General features: G+C 41.5%; 1 protein-coding gene across 1 annotated transcript; it reads right to left on the bottom strand.

The window, feature by feature from the left end:
* Positions 1 to 17: 17 nt before the first annotated feature.
* LOC115312412 lies at positions 18 to 16,186 on the bottom strand. Its single transcript, XM_040216373.2, has 5 exons — positions 16,082 to 16,186; positions 12,474 to 12,634; positions 9,750 to 9,847; positions 7,691 to 7,768; positions 18 to 142 (listed from the first exon to the last, which is right to left on the bottom strand). The coding sequence occupies exons 1-5, from the start codon at positions 16,184 to 16,186 to the stop codon at positions 18 to 20; spliced, it is 567 nt and encodes a 188-aa protein (XP_040072307.2).
* Between the last annotated feature and the right edge of the window lie 1,224 nt (positions 16,187 to 17,410).

Below are 17,410 nucleotides of genomic sequence, written 5' to 3' on the forward strand. Positions count from 1 at the left end.
ACTGTCTCAAAAGAAAATTATCGGCAACGTTGAGGATCATCAATCTGATGCCTTCGATCTCCACAGATATCAGTGTAGGCCTGCGAGCATACAGCTGGAATAGGTCCCCCTCTTCTCTCGGGGATCACCCACAGGCTACATTCTGTAAAAGATTAAAAATTCACAAATATATTTATATACTCGTAAATTGTGTTTAATACATGTAATTAAATAAATTCATGGTGATAATATTGATTACATACTAAAACGACCTAATGAACTATTTACCTCAGCATCAAATAGGGCAAATGGGTCAATAATCCATCATGTCATATGATCTTAGAGTTGCGTTAAGCAAATAAAAGTGCTTTGCAAGGTCGCACCAATTATGAGAGGAATGAAATATGAACTAGAATAAGTTCACTGCATCAATATTACAGTAATTTTTCTGCATCAAACTTGCATCAATACTACATTCTAACATCGTGTCTTTAACACTACTTTTAGCCAACGAGCAATTACTTTCCAACTCTAAATGAAGGCTTTCTATGAGTTCCACCTTTTCTGGCGTTTTTTAACGGTCGGTTCACTACGGACAGGTAATATATATTACATTTAGCTCAAATTAATAAAACATAACACGTAAAACTCTGCGTCATTGCTTTTATGATGATGTTGGAAGTATAGCATTGGCGACAGTTTAGAGGTTAAATGCATTTAAATAGTTTTTGAAGTAGCATTGAATACACAACAATAAGTTTTTTTGTTGTACATCCTGAAAAGTTATTTTAAAACTGGATGCAGAAACAACGCTGGAACATCTATCCATAATCATGTTTAGAAGAGGGACGCACTAATTTCCGGTGCTTCGTTGTTATCGCGGTAAACGCGACATTGGCGCACCCACCGAGGACACGCTGCTGAGATAAGCACGAGGTGTGTGAAACTACGACGTCACATTTTTATGATTTATGCGTTATAGTGAACGAACCGCCCTGCGCTCTTCCTGCGTCCGGTTTCGAAATCTGGTGATATAAACACAAAAAAATATGTAGAGATATATTTCGATGCGCGCATTTATGTCGAAACTGGAACTGTTTGATTATTTTGGTCAATGAACTTCGAGATTTTCTCTTCGGCGTTCTTATTGCCTAATGTCGCCATCTCGTTGGTCGAGGAGCGATAATAAGATGCTCGGGCATCGATACGCCTGCGTTCCTAGAGCTGTCAGCGAGTGTAGAAATAAGGAGCGGTGCCCAAGCTCTGGGGCTACCACACTCCCCCCACACACTTGAATTTGCCCGAAGCCACGTCACCAACTTCCCGTACTGACAGCCGCTAAGGCACCGCCCGCGAAAACCGAAACGCGTGGTGGTGCGCTTGAGTTGAGTCGATCAGGACTGTACCTTTCAGATTGCGTTGATTATTGCTTCTTGAATTTGCTATGCAACAAAATTCGATTATCTTTTTTTTTCTATCTTGAATTTAAATTTAGCAGGTTTAGTGTTAGCATGAACGGTTAAATCACCATGTTAGGTGTCGGCGAAACACAAAATATATCCCAAACACGTTACTATATCGGGTGCAGCGACATTCAGATGTACTTAAACAACGTAACAAAGCTATAGTTTTGGTCTCTAACTTCAGCCATCTAGGTGAAGACCTCACCTCATAACCTACTGTAATAGAACAAGCAACGAAAACCTGCACCGTCATTCGCCCAGCAGCCAACTGGACATCTTCGCATATGGGAAAGATTCTGAGAACCCGCGATCCAACAGAAGATAAATTTCCGAATCACGTGCAGTGCTAATCACACTACTAAATAACGCTCGAGCGTGCGGTTTCTCCGGAAAGAGCTAGACTGGTGGCATTCGCTGAAACTAAGCTAGTCACATGGCGCAACATGGAACGGCCCGCTCGAGGGGTGTCCTACCCACTCTATCAGCCGGGACAACCCCGCTTCGCTCATAGCCAACCGGCAACGGCCAGGCGGCGCCAGCAGAGAGAGAGCACGGTTATAGCGTGTCTCGTTGTAACTTGGCAAAGGGTGAACGATAAGCCCCACATTGCGTGCCGAAGGCTTCGAAATGCGGGACGTATACGAGCGCAACACACACATATTGGAGCATGACGCAGCGAAAAGCCTGATACTTCTCCGGAGTTGAGGCGCGCTCCGGTGATAGGCAGTCACGTTCCGATTGGCCCACCAGGGCCGTAGCTTTCGCTCTACTGGCACTTTACGCGATCACGGCTTCCTGGGATACCCAGTATTTCTTGCTTCAGACACTAGGCTCAGCGGCGACACCAAAGTAATAGCTCACGTTTGAACAATGCAGCCGCCACTCCCAGGGGTACCCAATATTTCTTGTTTCAGTCGCTAGATGGCGCCAAACCAAACAGCATTGCCGGTTGCCTATCTCGACTATTCTTGTTCGGACGTCTTTCGGCACTCGTGGTGTCATTGTCGACGATCAGTGCTTTTGTCCTGTAGGATTCTCTCGATACTATGCGCAATCCTGTTGAATTCGGTCAATTGATATACTTTTGTTTTTTGCATAGCAGCAAGCCTTATACCAGCTTGATAAGCAATAAAAGTAAAGCGCTTTATGATATTTTTTTTTTTTTTTGATGACGACATTGTTGATACGACCTCATGCTTTAGTTTGTTTATTGTTCGAGCAATGATGGTTGTAAAAAGCGTGCGAGCAGTCTTCCGCGTTCGCTGCCAGCTAATAGGGAGCGCAGGACACCCCTCGAGCGGGCCGTTTCATGTTGCGCCACGTGACTAGCTTAGTTTCCGCGAATCCCACCAATCTAGCTCTCCACGGAGAAAGCTGCACGCTCGCGCGTCATAGACAAGTGTGACTACCATTGTACATTTTCAACAACACTAAAAACAGACGTATTTAAAGTCTTTGTAGCGAAATGTTGGCATTAATGTATAATTAAACACTGGAATAAAACTTCCAGTGAGCTGGAATACAATAAAAAAACGCTACAACATTCTACAAAATGTTAGCACTTTTCTGAATGGTATTTTAAAACTTGCAATCCAAATATCAACCGCGACCGTCACCTATGACCAAACTCAGAACCCTTCAAGTGACACAACTTTTTTTTCGGGGTACCATCTCCAATCTATGACCTTAGCAAAACTTCACTTGACGAGCTTTCACGGGAACCTCAAATATTGGCCAGGTTTCTGGAATCACCTTTTCGCTATACAAATCATGAATCCAGACCTGCAATTCAAGCATTTTTTGTCGTAGCTTATCGACCAAGCAAAGACTGCAGTTGATCGGATTCATATCTCAGATAAAACCTACCACGCAACACTAACAACAATAAATGCACCACTAAGAAGGTGTCAAGCTGTGTATGTGTCACTTAAACTAAATACAATGAACAAATAAAAAATGAAACTGTTTTGACCATCTTCTGATCTTACAAACAACCAAGGCTTTAGAAGGGATCTCTGAGATGCCCGAAAAAAGTACACGACATCGTACAATTTCGAGTAGAAGCCCAAACGATTCTGAGCGTTCCACCCACCTGTCGCGTGTAGTACTCAGTGGAGTACTTATGCGGTTTCTTCAAAGCGACCTCGCCATTTTATGTAGAAATAAAGAAAATAACTGGTAAACTCTGTTGGCTTTGTAAATACTCAGATTCAATTTTCAATAACTACAATACTAGAGCAAGGTAAAACCGTAATCAACTGTCTACGTGTTACGAGAGATAGTCGAAAATAATTTCCCGCGTCCCAGACAACTGTGATAAGAAGCAAAATGCTTCGGGAAGTCAAGAGAGCGGAAAAGATTTCCAGATGAATAAATGTACTTAACGAGAAGATCTCGGACACCTTCACACTTATATTTATTTTGCGGCACAGTAGAGCATAATCTGTAGAGTTGTCTAATAATAGTACCAACTGAGACGACGCGCCACTGTCTCAAGTTTAGAAAGCTCTGCTTTTATTATGACAATGTCAGCCATCTAGCCAGGAAATTCCAGCGGTTGTCCCGTGTTTTCTCCTCTGTCCGTCGTTGTCCCAGTCGCGCTGTAAGTTATAATGAACTCTTGCCAACTCGCCCAATTGTCCATTTTACTAGGAAATGCCACATGTTATACATGAGTCCGCTCGCGTTTTCTCGTGAAAAGTCAGATGGAGAGCAGTTTGGTTGCCCGAACTAGTGAAGAAACCGGCGGGAGGTCCGGACTAAGAGTCAGCCACGATCGGGGTGACGACTTCCCGTTCAACGTGGCGATGCGCTTTTGACGAGTAGATTTGCAAGTGAGTCTTACACATTGCACATAGAGTTACTTTTTTATATATGGAATGTGTGCGGCTGTCGGGTTTTAATGCATTTTTGTTTTTCGTATAGAAAATTTATTCGTGTGGAGGCTTTACTAGTAGATGCGGACGATATGTAAAACCACGGCCTGACGTGCTTGTCTGGCAGATTTAAACACCTGATGAATGACAGCTTAAAGACTGCCTAGTACAATTAAAAGTGAGGTTACTACAATATTGTTGTAGTTAATACGTGTAACAACTGATTTCCAAGGATTATCGTTTTAGCAACTACGCTCGAGAAGGCGTGGGAAAATTATTCGGCCGTGAGCACGACTTATTGAACAATACGAGTAAATGCAATCGCGCAACCGATTTTAAGGTAGATACTTTATTTTATGTATGGCACGACTTAAAATAATCTGGTGCAGGACTTAAAAACAGCTGAGTGAGGATTGCGATATAATCACACTTGGCTTTTACACAACCCGTCTGAAGAGATGATCTGCTAGCGCCACCCGAGCAAACTGAAAGAGACACAGCTTTCGCAAACTTCTTCTAGACATGAGGCCTACCTGTCCCTTGACGTCTGCAATCTGCTAACGAGTTTGTCAGTCAGAGGACTTGCGAGCGCAGGGACTAGCAATCGGTGGGTTGGTAGTCACCGGATCGCCGACAACTGTTCACTGCGTCTTACATACGTTTGGGGCTGATCGGGAATAGACTCCAGAATAACATGATGATGCAACTGTAAGCCTTTCAACTCGCGGAGCCACGAACACTCACAAATGTTTCACAACAAGATGGCTTCGAGCACATTATCGAAACACATAAAAAACGTTCAAGGAACTACTCGACTCTCACTTTTCATGGCACCATTTAGTAATTTGTCCTTACTCCAAGCATATTTTTTTCCTAGCGAATGATAAAAAAAAAAACGGTAGTTGCATATCGGTCACGGCCTCCCCCTACACTATACAACTCGTACTGGGGAAACGTGAACAAACTTGGAGCACCCTTCAAGGTGGCGCCTGCTGCGAGGTGTACCCGGGCAGATCTAACTTTTCCACTGGTGTCGGGCTTTCTGAGAGGGGTCTATTATGAATAAAAATCAGCGAAACCGATTAATTGACGGCTTGGCCTAGTACCAACGCAAAAATAGTATATAGCTGTAATGTTTGTATTAATAAAGAATCGGAATTATGCGATGTTTTCTATCAGAAAATTGTCATGAACGAGCTTGAAACCGAGCATCATAAACGAGTTACAGGTTAGGAGCGTTACGGGCGTTAAGATTACATATATATAGTTTATAAATTTAAAGCCAGCAGCTTGGGTCAAACCTGGGTCGGTGCAGTGGCAGTCGGATGTTATAACTACAGATGTAGAAGCGTTTTTTTTTTCTTTTGTGCACAAAACAAACAGTGGGACTGAAAACCTCACATGCCCTAGTTATAGAGCCGCTATAGTATCGTTTAAAAATCATGCCTGCAAGCCCATCTAACAGGCCAACCCATTCGGGCGGGGCCTCATTATGCGCTCTAGAGCTGGAGTACCAGTTCTACAAAACATAGGTCTAACGACTGAGTGCAGACTTAAGGATGTCGTGCCGCCATGCATAATTTCCATAGGCTGCACAATCTATAGGACTATATAAACAAGTCGCATGGCACATTCTTTCCTTCTCTACAAGAAAAAAAAAAACGACAAAATAAACGGAAGGTGCAGTGATCTATGCACACACCTCTTGAGTGTATCTTCAAAGACAAACAAAATTACATCCCAACAATGAAAGAATTGTTTCCGGTTGTCGGAAAAACAGGAAATGTACGCCCCTAGGAACGTACACGCCAGGGGGTATGGATATGCATTTTCATTTATTAGAATGCAAAAAAGCCGGCAACGTCGGCAGAAAATTAATTATAATAAATAAATAGTAAAATTAAAATAAAATAAATAAATATGAATAAAACACAAATAAAAAATGAAACAATAAAAACATGGCAATAAAGTACAAATAAATAAACATAACGTAAAAAATAGATAATTAAAGGATGAAAAATATAGCACGAACAACACACGGAGTGTAAGTGCTGGGCAAATTCTGTGCTCCATGGCCTTGGTCAGCACGATCAAGCCTGTATAATGGCACTTTCTCGGTGGCTTACGCTTGATAACAAAATGTATATACGAGTCAACGAATCTTACCTTTCTAAGTGTTCTCTGAAAGGCAAGCTTTCTTTTTTCAGAACGCCAATTTACGAGGAAGTATGTTATTGAATTCGCAGTTTGTTACTTCAAAAATGCTTTGTGTCAGTCGGAGACTGCATACTACAGGGTGATTCAAGGAGAGGCCAGGCTCTTTAAATCGACCGCAAAATTCGGTTTCTTAACCTATCACGCTACGACTTTGTGCAGCGTTGCCCACAGATGGTGCATTTCTTTTGTAAAAGTTTCAAAGAGCGAACTTACCTGAGGAAAAAGTAAAGAAAAAAACAGGCTTAGCTACTTTGAAAACGCAGCGAAGCTGACGGTCTTCAAACAAAAAGGCGCCGTTTCGCACGGGAGATAAGAGATGGCGCAACGAACGCCGCCAACGAACGAGCATACGGTGCCGAGAGCCGGCGTCTTTTTTTTTTTTTTATATAGCGGAGGATGTTTTCGACTCAAAAGCGGCGCGCGTTCCGCAGGCCGGCGGCTGTCGTAGAAACAAAAACAGGCGCGGTAGCAACAAGGAACTGCAGTTGCTTGCAGGGGCGGATGCAGGCATTTCCTTAGGGGGGGGGGGGGGGGGGGGGTCTAGTGTTGGTCAGCGTACCATATGTTTAGAACCCCCTCCCCCTCTCCTTTGTTTTACACCCTAAAATTTACACAAGCAGAAATCAAGAGGGGGGTTAGGACATCCGGACCCCCCCTCTAAATCCGCTCCTGGTTTCTTGTCTGCTAGAGACGCCGGCTCTCGGCGTCGTATGCTCATTCGTTGGCGGCAGTTGGCTTCGCGACCGCTTGCGCCATCTCTTGTCTCCCGTGCGAAACGTCGCTGTGTTGTTTGAAGACCGGCGGCTTCGCTGCTTTTACAAAGTAGCTAAGCCTTTTTCTTTCTTTACGTTTTCCTCAGGTAAGTTCGCTCTTTGATAATTTTACAAAAGAAATGCACCATCTGTGGGCAACGCTGCATAAAGTCGTAGCGCGATAGGTTAAGAAACCGAATTTTGCGGTCGATTTAAAGAGCTTCGCCTCTCCTTGAATCACCCTGTAAAGTATAGATCAAAAACATAATAAGACAAATAAGCCGTTGGTTCAGTAATGACAGGCATGTATGCGATTACCTTGCGAAAATAGGGTCCACTAAATCATATTCATTTGCTAGGAAAAAGTCATAATCATAGGGGGAAAATATCAAGCACTACTTACGTCTGGTTTGAGCAAACTGCTGAACAAGCACACGACAAGTGCGGTAGTCGGTGAATTGAAGCGTTTGGTCGTAGAGCTCTGCATTTAAGAAAACAATATTACACCTTTAACTATGGTCAAAAATAATCATCAAGTTTAAATATTCTAGTTGCGAATATGTAATAAGTGTTCCCTAGTTTGAACGTAAGTATATTTTGGAGCTCATCAGTGTAGCCCCAAGCTGAATAAGGGCATGTTCATATAAGGACAATCATGGCGCGTGTCATGTCTATTTTTTTAATTCAGTTTTTATATGATAGCAAGACATTTCCGCACTGCGGAACAGACATTGCTTTCGCAAGATACTTTCTTGTTCTCGTGAGAAAAAATCGCGTTCGAGAGGAGGTGAATGAACTTTCCTGGTATAATACTTTATATCTTTATAATAACCTTGAAATTATAGTATAATTGAAGTAATAATCTTTCATTACAAATACCGGTATCTTGAAGTTGATTTCCGGGTTCAATCAAAGCCAGCAAGGGCTAATAAGACCATATAAGACCATACTCTGCATTAAAAATAAAACGGGTCAAGTTCGGTAGTGTCACGTGTAAAAAAAAAAATCAGGGAAAATTTGCAAGAAAATAAACAAAGAAGGATTCATACAGGTCGACATTTACAGCGTCTCACGTTTGACCTGTGTGAAGAGACTTCCCACAGGTCAAAATTCGTAGTCTTAGTATATTCGTAGTATATGAATATTTACAAAAAGAAATACAGAATACTTAATGCAAGCACGGAAAGCAAGATAGTAACTAAAAGATAAAAAAAAAAAACGCATTGGTTTCGGAGGTAAAGACGTTCATGAAAGGAAATTCGCCCACTCCGATTTTGAATACTCACCCGTAAAAAAAAAAAAAAATAATAATAATAATTTTTGTTTACTTGAAGAAGAGAAACTTACGAAAACACACACACACACACACACACACACAAAAAGGAATTGTAAGATTGCCAAAATAAGAAAGAGAGAAATATATGCAATCACTGCCTCAACATGCCAGAAAATATGCTTCTCACAGATTTATTCAATTGCTTGTTTGAGCTTAGGAAAAACACTGGGTTTATGAAGTTGCTAAAAATATTTGGCACGTAAAAGGAAAGCACACTTTTGCCGTCTTGTGTTCCAACTCACGGAGTTTGTAAACGGGCAGCAGCTATAAATTTACGAGATTGGCTTGACACGACTTTGAACTTAATATTCCTGAACTGCCTCCAAAAAACTGTTTGAAAAAAATAAAATAAATAAAAAGCCGGCAGTCTAAAAGAAGCAAAGACGTTATCACCCAATAAATCTCTATTGTATGTGACACTTATCAGGATATCTTTTAAAATGCGATCAACTCGTGAATGCCAGAAAGTAGACAGTTAAAAAGGAGTAATGGCACACCTAAGTATGGTGTAGTCTGATTCTGCCATAATGTTATTTGTAATTGGCAATTGTACAACACTTCTAATATTGCAGAGTAAACAAAAGATAGTTCTTTGTCGTTGACACATAGAGGACATATGTGACTATTCCATGAGAGGTCGCAATAAAAATAAAGACATAAGGAATTTACGGACCTAGCATATTGAACAGGTTAACTATAAGAATACTATTAATAATAAAACAATAATAATAATAGTAATAATAAAAATAATAATAATAAATTTATTCAGTAGTTCAGGTATAGCCAGTTGAGTGTCGGGTCCGATCAAAGCCATCAGGGACTTGTGGGACCAGACACTTCACTGGAAAATACAAAAAAAAAAGGAAGTTCGCACGGAATAACATCACGGAATAACATCACATAATTGTAATAATAATAATAATGATAATTTAATGATAAGAATAATAAATTAAACTTAGTTTGAAATTTATTGATTAAAATCAAAGTAATAATTTTGAAAATTAAGCTTATATCACAGGGATTCAATGCTTTTGTAAGCATTAAATCTTGGCAAAAGAAAACAACCTTCGGATGGCGACATATAAATACTTTCATTATGATCCCAAGTAAATACAATTTTACTCACGACGTCCTGTATCAGTATCGGTGATTCTCATCATAGTGTCTACGACGCTGCGGCTGCCAGGTGGTTTGTGAGTCGTTATCCTGACTTGCTTGTTTTTCCTGCGAAAACACATTATTTACTGTATAGTTAAAAACAATGCAAGAAAAAAACTGAAAAATGCAGTCGTCACTAAACGTCCACTGGAAAGAAACAAGCCGGTAGTAGTATTTTGGATCAAAGAGTCGTACAGCTTAAACTGTTACATAGACGTACACAATTTGGCAGCACTAATATAAATTTTTATAAATCTATCCTTCGTCTTAGCAAGGTCGTCGTGCTCAGCTAGGTATTGGTTTACTGTATTTTTAAATATTCTTCCGTTGCCTTTATAGCCGAACTTTTTTAATCAACTTTGCCGAAACCTACGGCTATGGGAATGCTTTTACAAAACCCTAAGCATGCAACAGATTATTCATTTGAAAAAAAAATTAAAAAAAAACGACAGAAAAACTTTTAGTGCCCATTGCTGTGAACATTTGAATTTCTCCGTAAAATCTGCCCAAAAATATATATAGCGAAATACAAGAAGCGCAGGCCACACACCTATAACTTCACCTTTTGCGAGCGGGATCTAAGTATCTTAGCAGTTGAAGAGACACAACTATTAAGCCAGCCGACAATAAAGGAACCGTTGTAATAGTGAATTACAACGAAAACCTAGAAGGCCTTTCCCAATTGTGGGAAACATTATTTTATAAGTTACCCGAAAATGATCCGACCGAAGCCATTACATTTTTTGAACACTGTAACTGATTTTATGGAGATAGGTAGTATATTAACCTCCATTTTCATTTCTTTTCAACCAAAATATGCTGAGGTAGGGCGTTTTTATACGACTTCAATAATAAACAAAGCGAGAAACCCTGGCCGCCCCAATACATCTGACAGAGCCCTGACAGAACCTATCTCCAGCTCCATAGACCGCCTTACTATCGCAGTTTTACCCATATTTGATTATTTCGTAAAATATTCTAAGCACGTTCAGAAATTTCGAGGACTGTATTCCAGATTGAGCCTTTAAAGAGAACATACGTCCTACGTCTCATCACTCTACACAAATATACCCCACGACAACAGAACCGCCTTACTAAATGATACGTACGCGAGCGTCAAATGCCATGACTTTCCCTACTGTGGCACTTCAGCATATCTTGCTCGCCTAGTGCTGAAACTTAATAGCCTTGGTTATAACAAAAACCTTGGCCCTGCGGCTCAGTGAAATAGCGATTGGCGCTAAAACGGTTTCTAACTATGCAAACATTTTTATAAACAGAGTACAAAAACAAATATTTGGCAGAAACACTTAGGTTTGTTCACGTGTGGGAATGCGAAAGGGGGGCATGACGCACGCACTAGGCACATCTTTAGTCAGCCGGGAGTGTAGAGCCACCGTCGTCGGGGAAGTGTGCCCGTCTCGCACCCCGAAGGCCCGGGTTATTTTTTCCCACCCAGAGCAAAATGTGCGAAATTCTTTTTTCAGAGCCATTAATTTACTTTGTTTACAGGAACCTAGCTCCCGTAGAAATCTTTCGCAGCCAGTGGCAATTTAGTTGCCGTTCCGCTTCTACAGACAACGCCCAGCCAAGGGAATTTAGTTGCCGTTTTGGCCGGCTTCACCGGCTTCGCTCAATAAGACCAGTTATTGCTTTCGCATTAAAAAAAAATTCTATTGAGCAGGCCTCTGCGACCCTAATTTTAGAGACGATACATTACGACCTATTTCTAATACGGGAACAAACGGATGGCCAGCTTATTTAAGCATATTCTGCTTACCAAACGACTATATGTACTCATACGTATTCTCTAGCAAGAGTTAACTTTCTTAAGGTCATGTAAACAAAAAACGTAAAAAAAAATGTATAGAAAATTGACACGTCGTTTTATATTTGCATTGTAACTGCTGCCCCTCCCGCGACTGTGAAACAAGTATACCGCACGGTTAGGCTCAAAAGTTTGACAAAATATGCTCTGACGAGGGTTACTTCAACAAGAAGTGAATGGAAATTGTCCGCCAATGGTAATTGACGGCGCAATGGAAAGAGCCAGGATGCTAGACCGCGATGAACTATTGACGAGCCGCCGAAGGGATATTCGTCAGAATAACAGACTTCTTAGCATCCTTAAGCAGCCCGCCTAACATTACCGGCATCCTTGAAATACCTCTTAAAATTATCCAACAAACAAAAATGTTTTTAAAATATCATCTCGTTTCAACATTCTTCGTACTCAGGCGTCCTAACAATCTTAAAGATATATATTTTTTTTCATTTATTTGTCTTGAGGGCCTTGTTAGAGCCTTACATAAACGGAGGGAAGGGGTATACACTTTTACACAAATCAAGACATAAAAACACACGTTAATTTAATGCATTCAGGATAAACTACATTAGAAATAAAATGGAAACAAATACTAATACCAAGAAAGATGAACCCGTAAACTTGAGAGAAACCTTTTGGGGCTGCAATGATGACTATGGAAGATGGTAGGCTGTTCCAATCGCAGATTGCTTAAGGGACGAAAGACTGACTAAATGTGTTCGTAGGACCGAATATACGTTTAATCTTGCGGCAGTTGTTAAGGCGGGACGATGTTCCGTCAAGAGGTGACACTTAATACAGGCTTGTAGAAAACCAAGTACGAAATCGTTCGCAAACATTCAGCTGTAATGCACAATCAGTCCTTACGTTTGGCTCTGAAGAGTCGGCTTGTAGAAGAGAATGGCGTTTCTTACACCAAATGCATTGTTCATTACAACCAGCGACACACACTTAGCCGCCTGTGGTACCGCATAGTCGTCTCGGTAGGAACGATATTGCAAGTAGTAGCGCTTTGGTAATGCAAGCTCCTGGAAAGGTAAACAGGACCACGTTAGGAGATTCGCGGGTGTAACTCCCATAAACTCGACCAAGACGTTGAGCTAGCGCTCGTGTCTAATCAGGGAGGAAACAAGCTGTGCGTCAGCGTTCGGCTTTCAGTCCGTGCTTTGTTTTCCGATTCATGACTGCGAAATCCAAAGCGGTTAAGTGACAACCATATAACGCAGTCTGAGTTCAAAGCACTATTAACTTGATAAAACTGTAACTCGAAATCGCGTTTCGTGCAGGCCACAACCTTGTGCAGACTAAAGTAGGAAAGTTAAAACAAATAGACAGGGGAGCTGGTTAAGGATAGACATGGTAAGCCTCGTTCGGAGTTTCGGGTCTGTCCGTCCCTTTTTGACCCCTCGCTCCAGGGCTACCATGCCTAAAAAAGGGGGCTCCGTAGAGAATATGTAGGTCTGTAACTTCTTCATCAGGCATATTGGAACATAGCTTTCAGGAGCATGAAATCCCACATAAAAAAAAAAAGCAAATAAAAAAAGAACGTGTTTTTCTATGTAGATATTTGTGTTTAAGTGTTAATCATGTGTTTGCATGATAATATCACGGTAACCATTATATACAATCATTTGATTTTGAAATCATTCTATAGACCGACACGCGGAGCGGCTCCACTTACCAACACGGCCGGAAGGCTGCGCATGCGCAGAAGCTATGTGGGCAGAAGCGGCCCGGCTCTCCGTGTTTTTGCCATTGCGTTCTGTGGCGTACGCTCGTTGTTGACTTTGTGGAGACGCTTCTAGCTTTATTTCTGCATCGTATTTTCTGCCAACGTAATTCGTACGTTATGCCCGACTGTTTGAGCTCGCTACCCGAGCCTGAACGGCAGCGGTATCGAGACAAACTGTGCGTGAACCGCGTTGCCTTGGACGGTCAGTACGCCGTGAACAAGACCTGCTGGAGTTCCGACCTGAAGTTGCTGCCACCGACGTCGACGACTCACGTCGTGGTCTATTTAGGTTTTTCACCAAGCCAGTTCACGGCCGACACGGTGCGGGCGTGCAAGTCTTTCAAGTCCTACGATTACTTCGAGCCGGTTTCCGCACTGCCGGCGGGATCAGCAGACTGTGGGTCTGCTGAAGTGTATTTATTAATTGATTAAATACAGATATCAACCTTTTTTCTACCCTCATGACCACAGGGCACGACAAGGGGTAACGTTTTGACAGTTTGGCCGCCGATATCCTTTCGCTTGGTAGCACGGGCGTAGCGAGCCACCGACGAGCCCTTGGCCGGTGCTTCGTGCGCGAACACCGTGGGGACAAAATTTTGGGTGGTCTCAATCAGACGAAGGTTTCCCTGCACATGAGCAAGCCTCAAGACGGAGATTGGAATGGAAGCCACACCTGCCTTCAAGAGAGTGCTGCCGCACAAACGGTCATCCGCTCGAGGCGACCATTATTTTTGATCCACGGATATTATCCACCTGCTGTGCCTTTAAAAGTCCTCCGGGAACTTGCGGAAACTCATTCCGCTACTTGTTTTGTACCTTCCAGTACGATTAACAGCTACACAGCATTGCGGCATGCTGAAATATAATGACGCCCATGCGAAACGTGTGCCCTTCTGCCCACACCATCCGGCTCCGTCGCGATCGCAGCGCCGCCGCAGCTCCGTGACGTCAAGCCCTCATGACTGTCTATAGCTGAGTGCAAAAAAAAAATAATCCTTCAAAGTAGCGCGCTATGACAAAATATCTCATTAGATATGAGCCTTCAAATTTTGCACAAAATCATTAAAGGTCCCATGTATTAGCTAGAGCTATTTTTTTATAAACCACAAGTAAAAGAATTAACGTATAATAATATTTACGCCCACTTATTTATGCTCATATATTGTCTGTAAAGAATGGTGGTTTTCTAATATCAAATATCCAGTTATTTACTACCGAACATGACAACACCGTAGGAGCGTGTACATGCGAGTTCCCACTTTTTTTTATGATCAACGACGTTTTCTGTCCAAAAATATTTTTCTAGGGAAACTATTTATAGGTTTATCTATTAAATAAATTAGGCAATGACATATAAACATATCTTGACACATATTCCTACCTAGTTATTTAAGTATCGGCCACAGTCTGATCCAGTGGTGTAGCAAGGACTATTTTCGAGAGGGGGGTGGGGTTAAAGTGCATGTTTGTATTATAGGAGGCGGCTAAACTTTAAGGAAGGCATAAGCCCCCTCTCCCCTCCCACACCCCCTGGCTACGCTGCTGGTCTGACCTTATCTGAATCCACCAGCATACAAAGGCACAGGCGCGTTAGCATAGTTAAAAAAAGTGCGTTACCAGAACTCTAGCAGAAAACGCATTTTTAAAAGTCACGTGCTCAATACCGTGCCTTTTTCTGCACTTCTGTTTGCAAAACACAATCCCCGCAGTTATTTTTTCCGCAAGCTGCCGCGACAAATATATAAACCCATTAAAAACACAACTACTTAACGAAAATTGTAAGGACCTTCACAAAAGAAAAAAAAATGAACATTTTGTATTTTTGTTTAACAGGCGAATAACCCCAAAAATGCACACCAGGGCTCCAATAGTATGCCTTGCTTCTCTGAGATCAGCTTTCTATCATGCTGAGCAAGCGTCCGGGCTAGTGGAGAGGCTAGTTAATGCGACTATTTTATAGCGCGCCCACTGAAACATCTTATGCCCACTACCACGATGGAGAAAAAATTACAATGTAGAAAGCAAAATAATCTAGTGACTCAAGAATACACAAACCGAGGCGATGAAATTCTCCAGTAAAAACAGGCTCTTACGTTTCCGTTCTTTTTTTTCTTTTTTTTTCTTCTTCTGCGGCAAGGTTGGTTCGGGGTTTAGGTGATCGCGAGGTTTATTTAAGTTCGTCCACCATTTCATATACTCCACACAAAATATAATTTTCCCGCACGGGCTCCCATCAATGTTGGGTTCCAAGTAACAATTGCTAGTGTCTGTTGAATCGCCGCACGTTTCTGTCTTTTTTTTTGTATGTGGTGTGTATATATATATATATATATATATATATATATATATATATATACATGCGTGTATATGTTATTGTTTTATCTATATTTTGGGTGGCGGGCTGGCAAGCGCCATTAGCGGACGGGTTTTCACTTTGCTGAACAGCCTTGCACGCCAACTAGGATAATATTGTTTGCCAATAAATATTAATATTAATAATGTTGTATTATTATTATTAAATACCAGCATACATACACTCTCGTAACAAATAGACAAATATTGAACAACTTGCTCATGCTAAAAGTGACATGCAGAATTAATCGATACCGGTCTATCGACTCACTGCAAGGACTTCAGGTAGGTGAAATATTTAGTTTACATTTTGTAAGGCTTATAGACGGGTTAAGGAGGTTTACAATGAAGTGGGAAATGCTAACGGAAAAAGAACGTTAGCGCTTACCCTTTGAGCATCGTAGGTGGTCTGATAGACCTTTGAGTGCGCCTCAGGAAGGAAAATGATGGCTCCAATCATAACGCAGCAAACAGTCGAAAGTTGACGTGCCATGTCTAAGCGACTTGAAGCGTACCGCTGGTAGGGTGTTGCGCGCCGTATAATATTTATAGGGAACAAAATTTTGACGTCACCAGGATAAAGACTTATAGTCGATGACATGTTAAGAGTTCAGAGGAAGCTCCATAAAGAGGCGGGAGCAGCTCCCCTTGAACCCTTAACCGGTCACCTACAATAGATCATTGTGCTCTTGAACAACGAATGTGGCTTATAATCAGGTAGCTTCTTTCGCCATAGAACGGCTTTTCATATCTCTTACACCAGACTTTATATTTGTGGCTTTTTTTTTACATGTAAGAAAAAAGTAGTTCGTTGAGCTGGGGAAATTGATTTTATTTTATAATTAAATTACAATTGCTTGTGCCTGAAACGGCTAAATGTCATTAAAATCATTACAAATTACCACGAAGTAAAAGTAAGTAATTACAATTGAAAATTACTTTAAAAAGAAATGACATTACTTTAAATTACCTTTTTATTTTTTTTTTCATTTTTCAATAAAGAACAAAGGTTGTTGGGCAGTCATTCTGTTGGTGAAGAAAAGGGCCTAAAAAGAGGTGTGTTCCTATGGTCCGGAATGATGTCGTAGCATAGAAAGCCAAGAAAGGGCACCCCTAGCTGGAATAGAAAAACGATGAGCGTTGCATCATGTCGATGGCCTGCCCTCTCTACTCAAAATGAAATCAGCAAGCAGTATGTCTGAAGTTTAATTGCGCTATTATTACAATTTACACAACCAATGTTATCCAAGTTGCACACAATGCCTATGGCATGGAGGCAAGTGAACGAAGAGAATACCCGAGAGATTAATCAAGGCAGCCAGCCTCGGTTGCCTATAGTCTAAAGGCAAAAAGGATGAACAGATAAATTAAGATTGTAGCTTAGTAGTGCTAATCTAAGCGATACGGCAAGGACGTAGCATAAGATACGCTAACTTTGATTGTTTAATAGACACACAGCGTTTTCTACTTTGCGTTCTATATTCAGTGATGTCATAAGCGTTATTTAGAATAAAACAAAGTTGTCCCAAAGTATTGCCTGACATAGTTTTAGCGGACTCTAACCAAAGTTTTATTAAAAAATGAAGGCCGTTTACAAATCCCTGTAACGCCGAATTGGAGCGCAGCTCTTGAGGAGGAGTAGGGAAGGGTACTGAGGGGGCACGTCACCTGCGGGTAGTAACGTGACCCCGGGGGGGTCACGTGATCTCGGGGGAGG

The sequence above is a fragment of the Ixodes scapularis genome, unplaced genomic scaffold, assembly GCF_016920785.2.
Source record: "Ixodes scapularis isolate PalLabHiFi unplaced genomic scaffold, ASM1692078v2 ptg000729l_1__unscaffolded, whole genome shotgun sequence".
Lineage (NCBI taxonomy): Eukaryota > Metazoa > Arthropoda > Arachnida > Ixodida > Ixodidae > Ixodes > Ixodes scapularis.

Excerpts from the sequence above, each read along its gene's own strand:
- LOC115312412 (XM_040216373.2), bottom strand. The coding sequence starts at position 16,186 with ATGGCACGTCAACTTTCGACTGTTTGCTGCGTTATGATTGGAGCCATC. Across the intron at positions 9,848-12,473 it reads CCGACTCTTCAGAGCCAAAC|GAAAAACAAGCAAGTCAGGA; the intron begins GTAAGGACTGAT and ends GTGTTTTCGCAG. Across the intron at positions 7,769-9,749 it reads CGATACTGATACAGGACGTC|AGCTCTACGACCAAACGCTT; the intron begins GTGAGTAAAATT and ends TCTTAAATGCAG.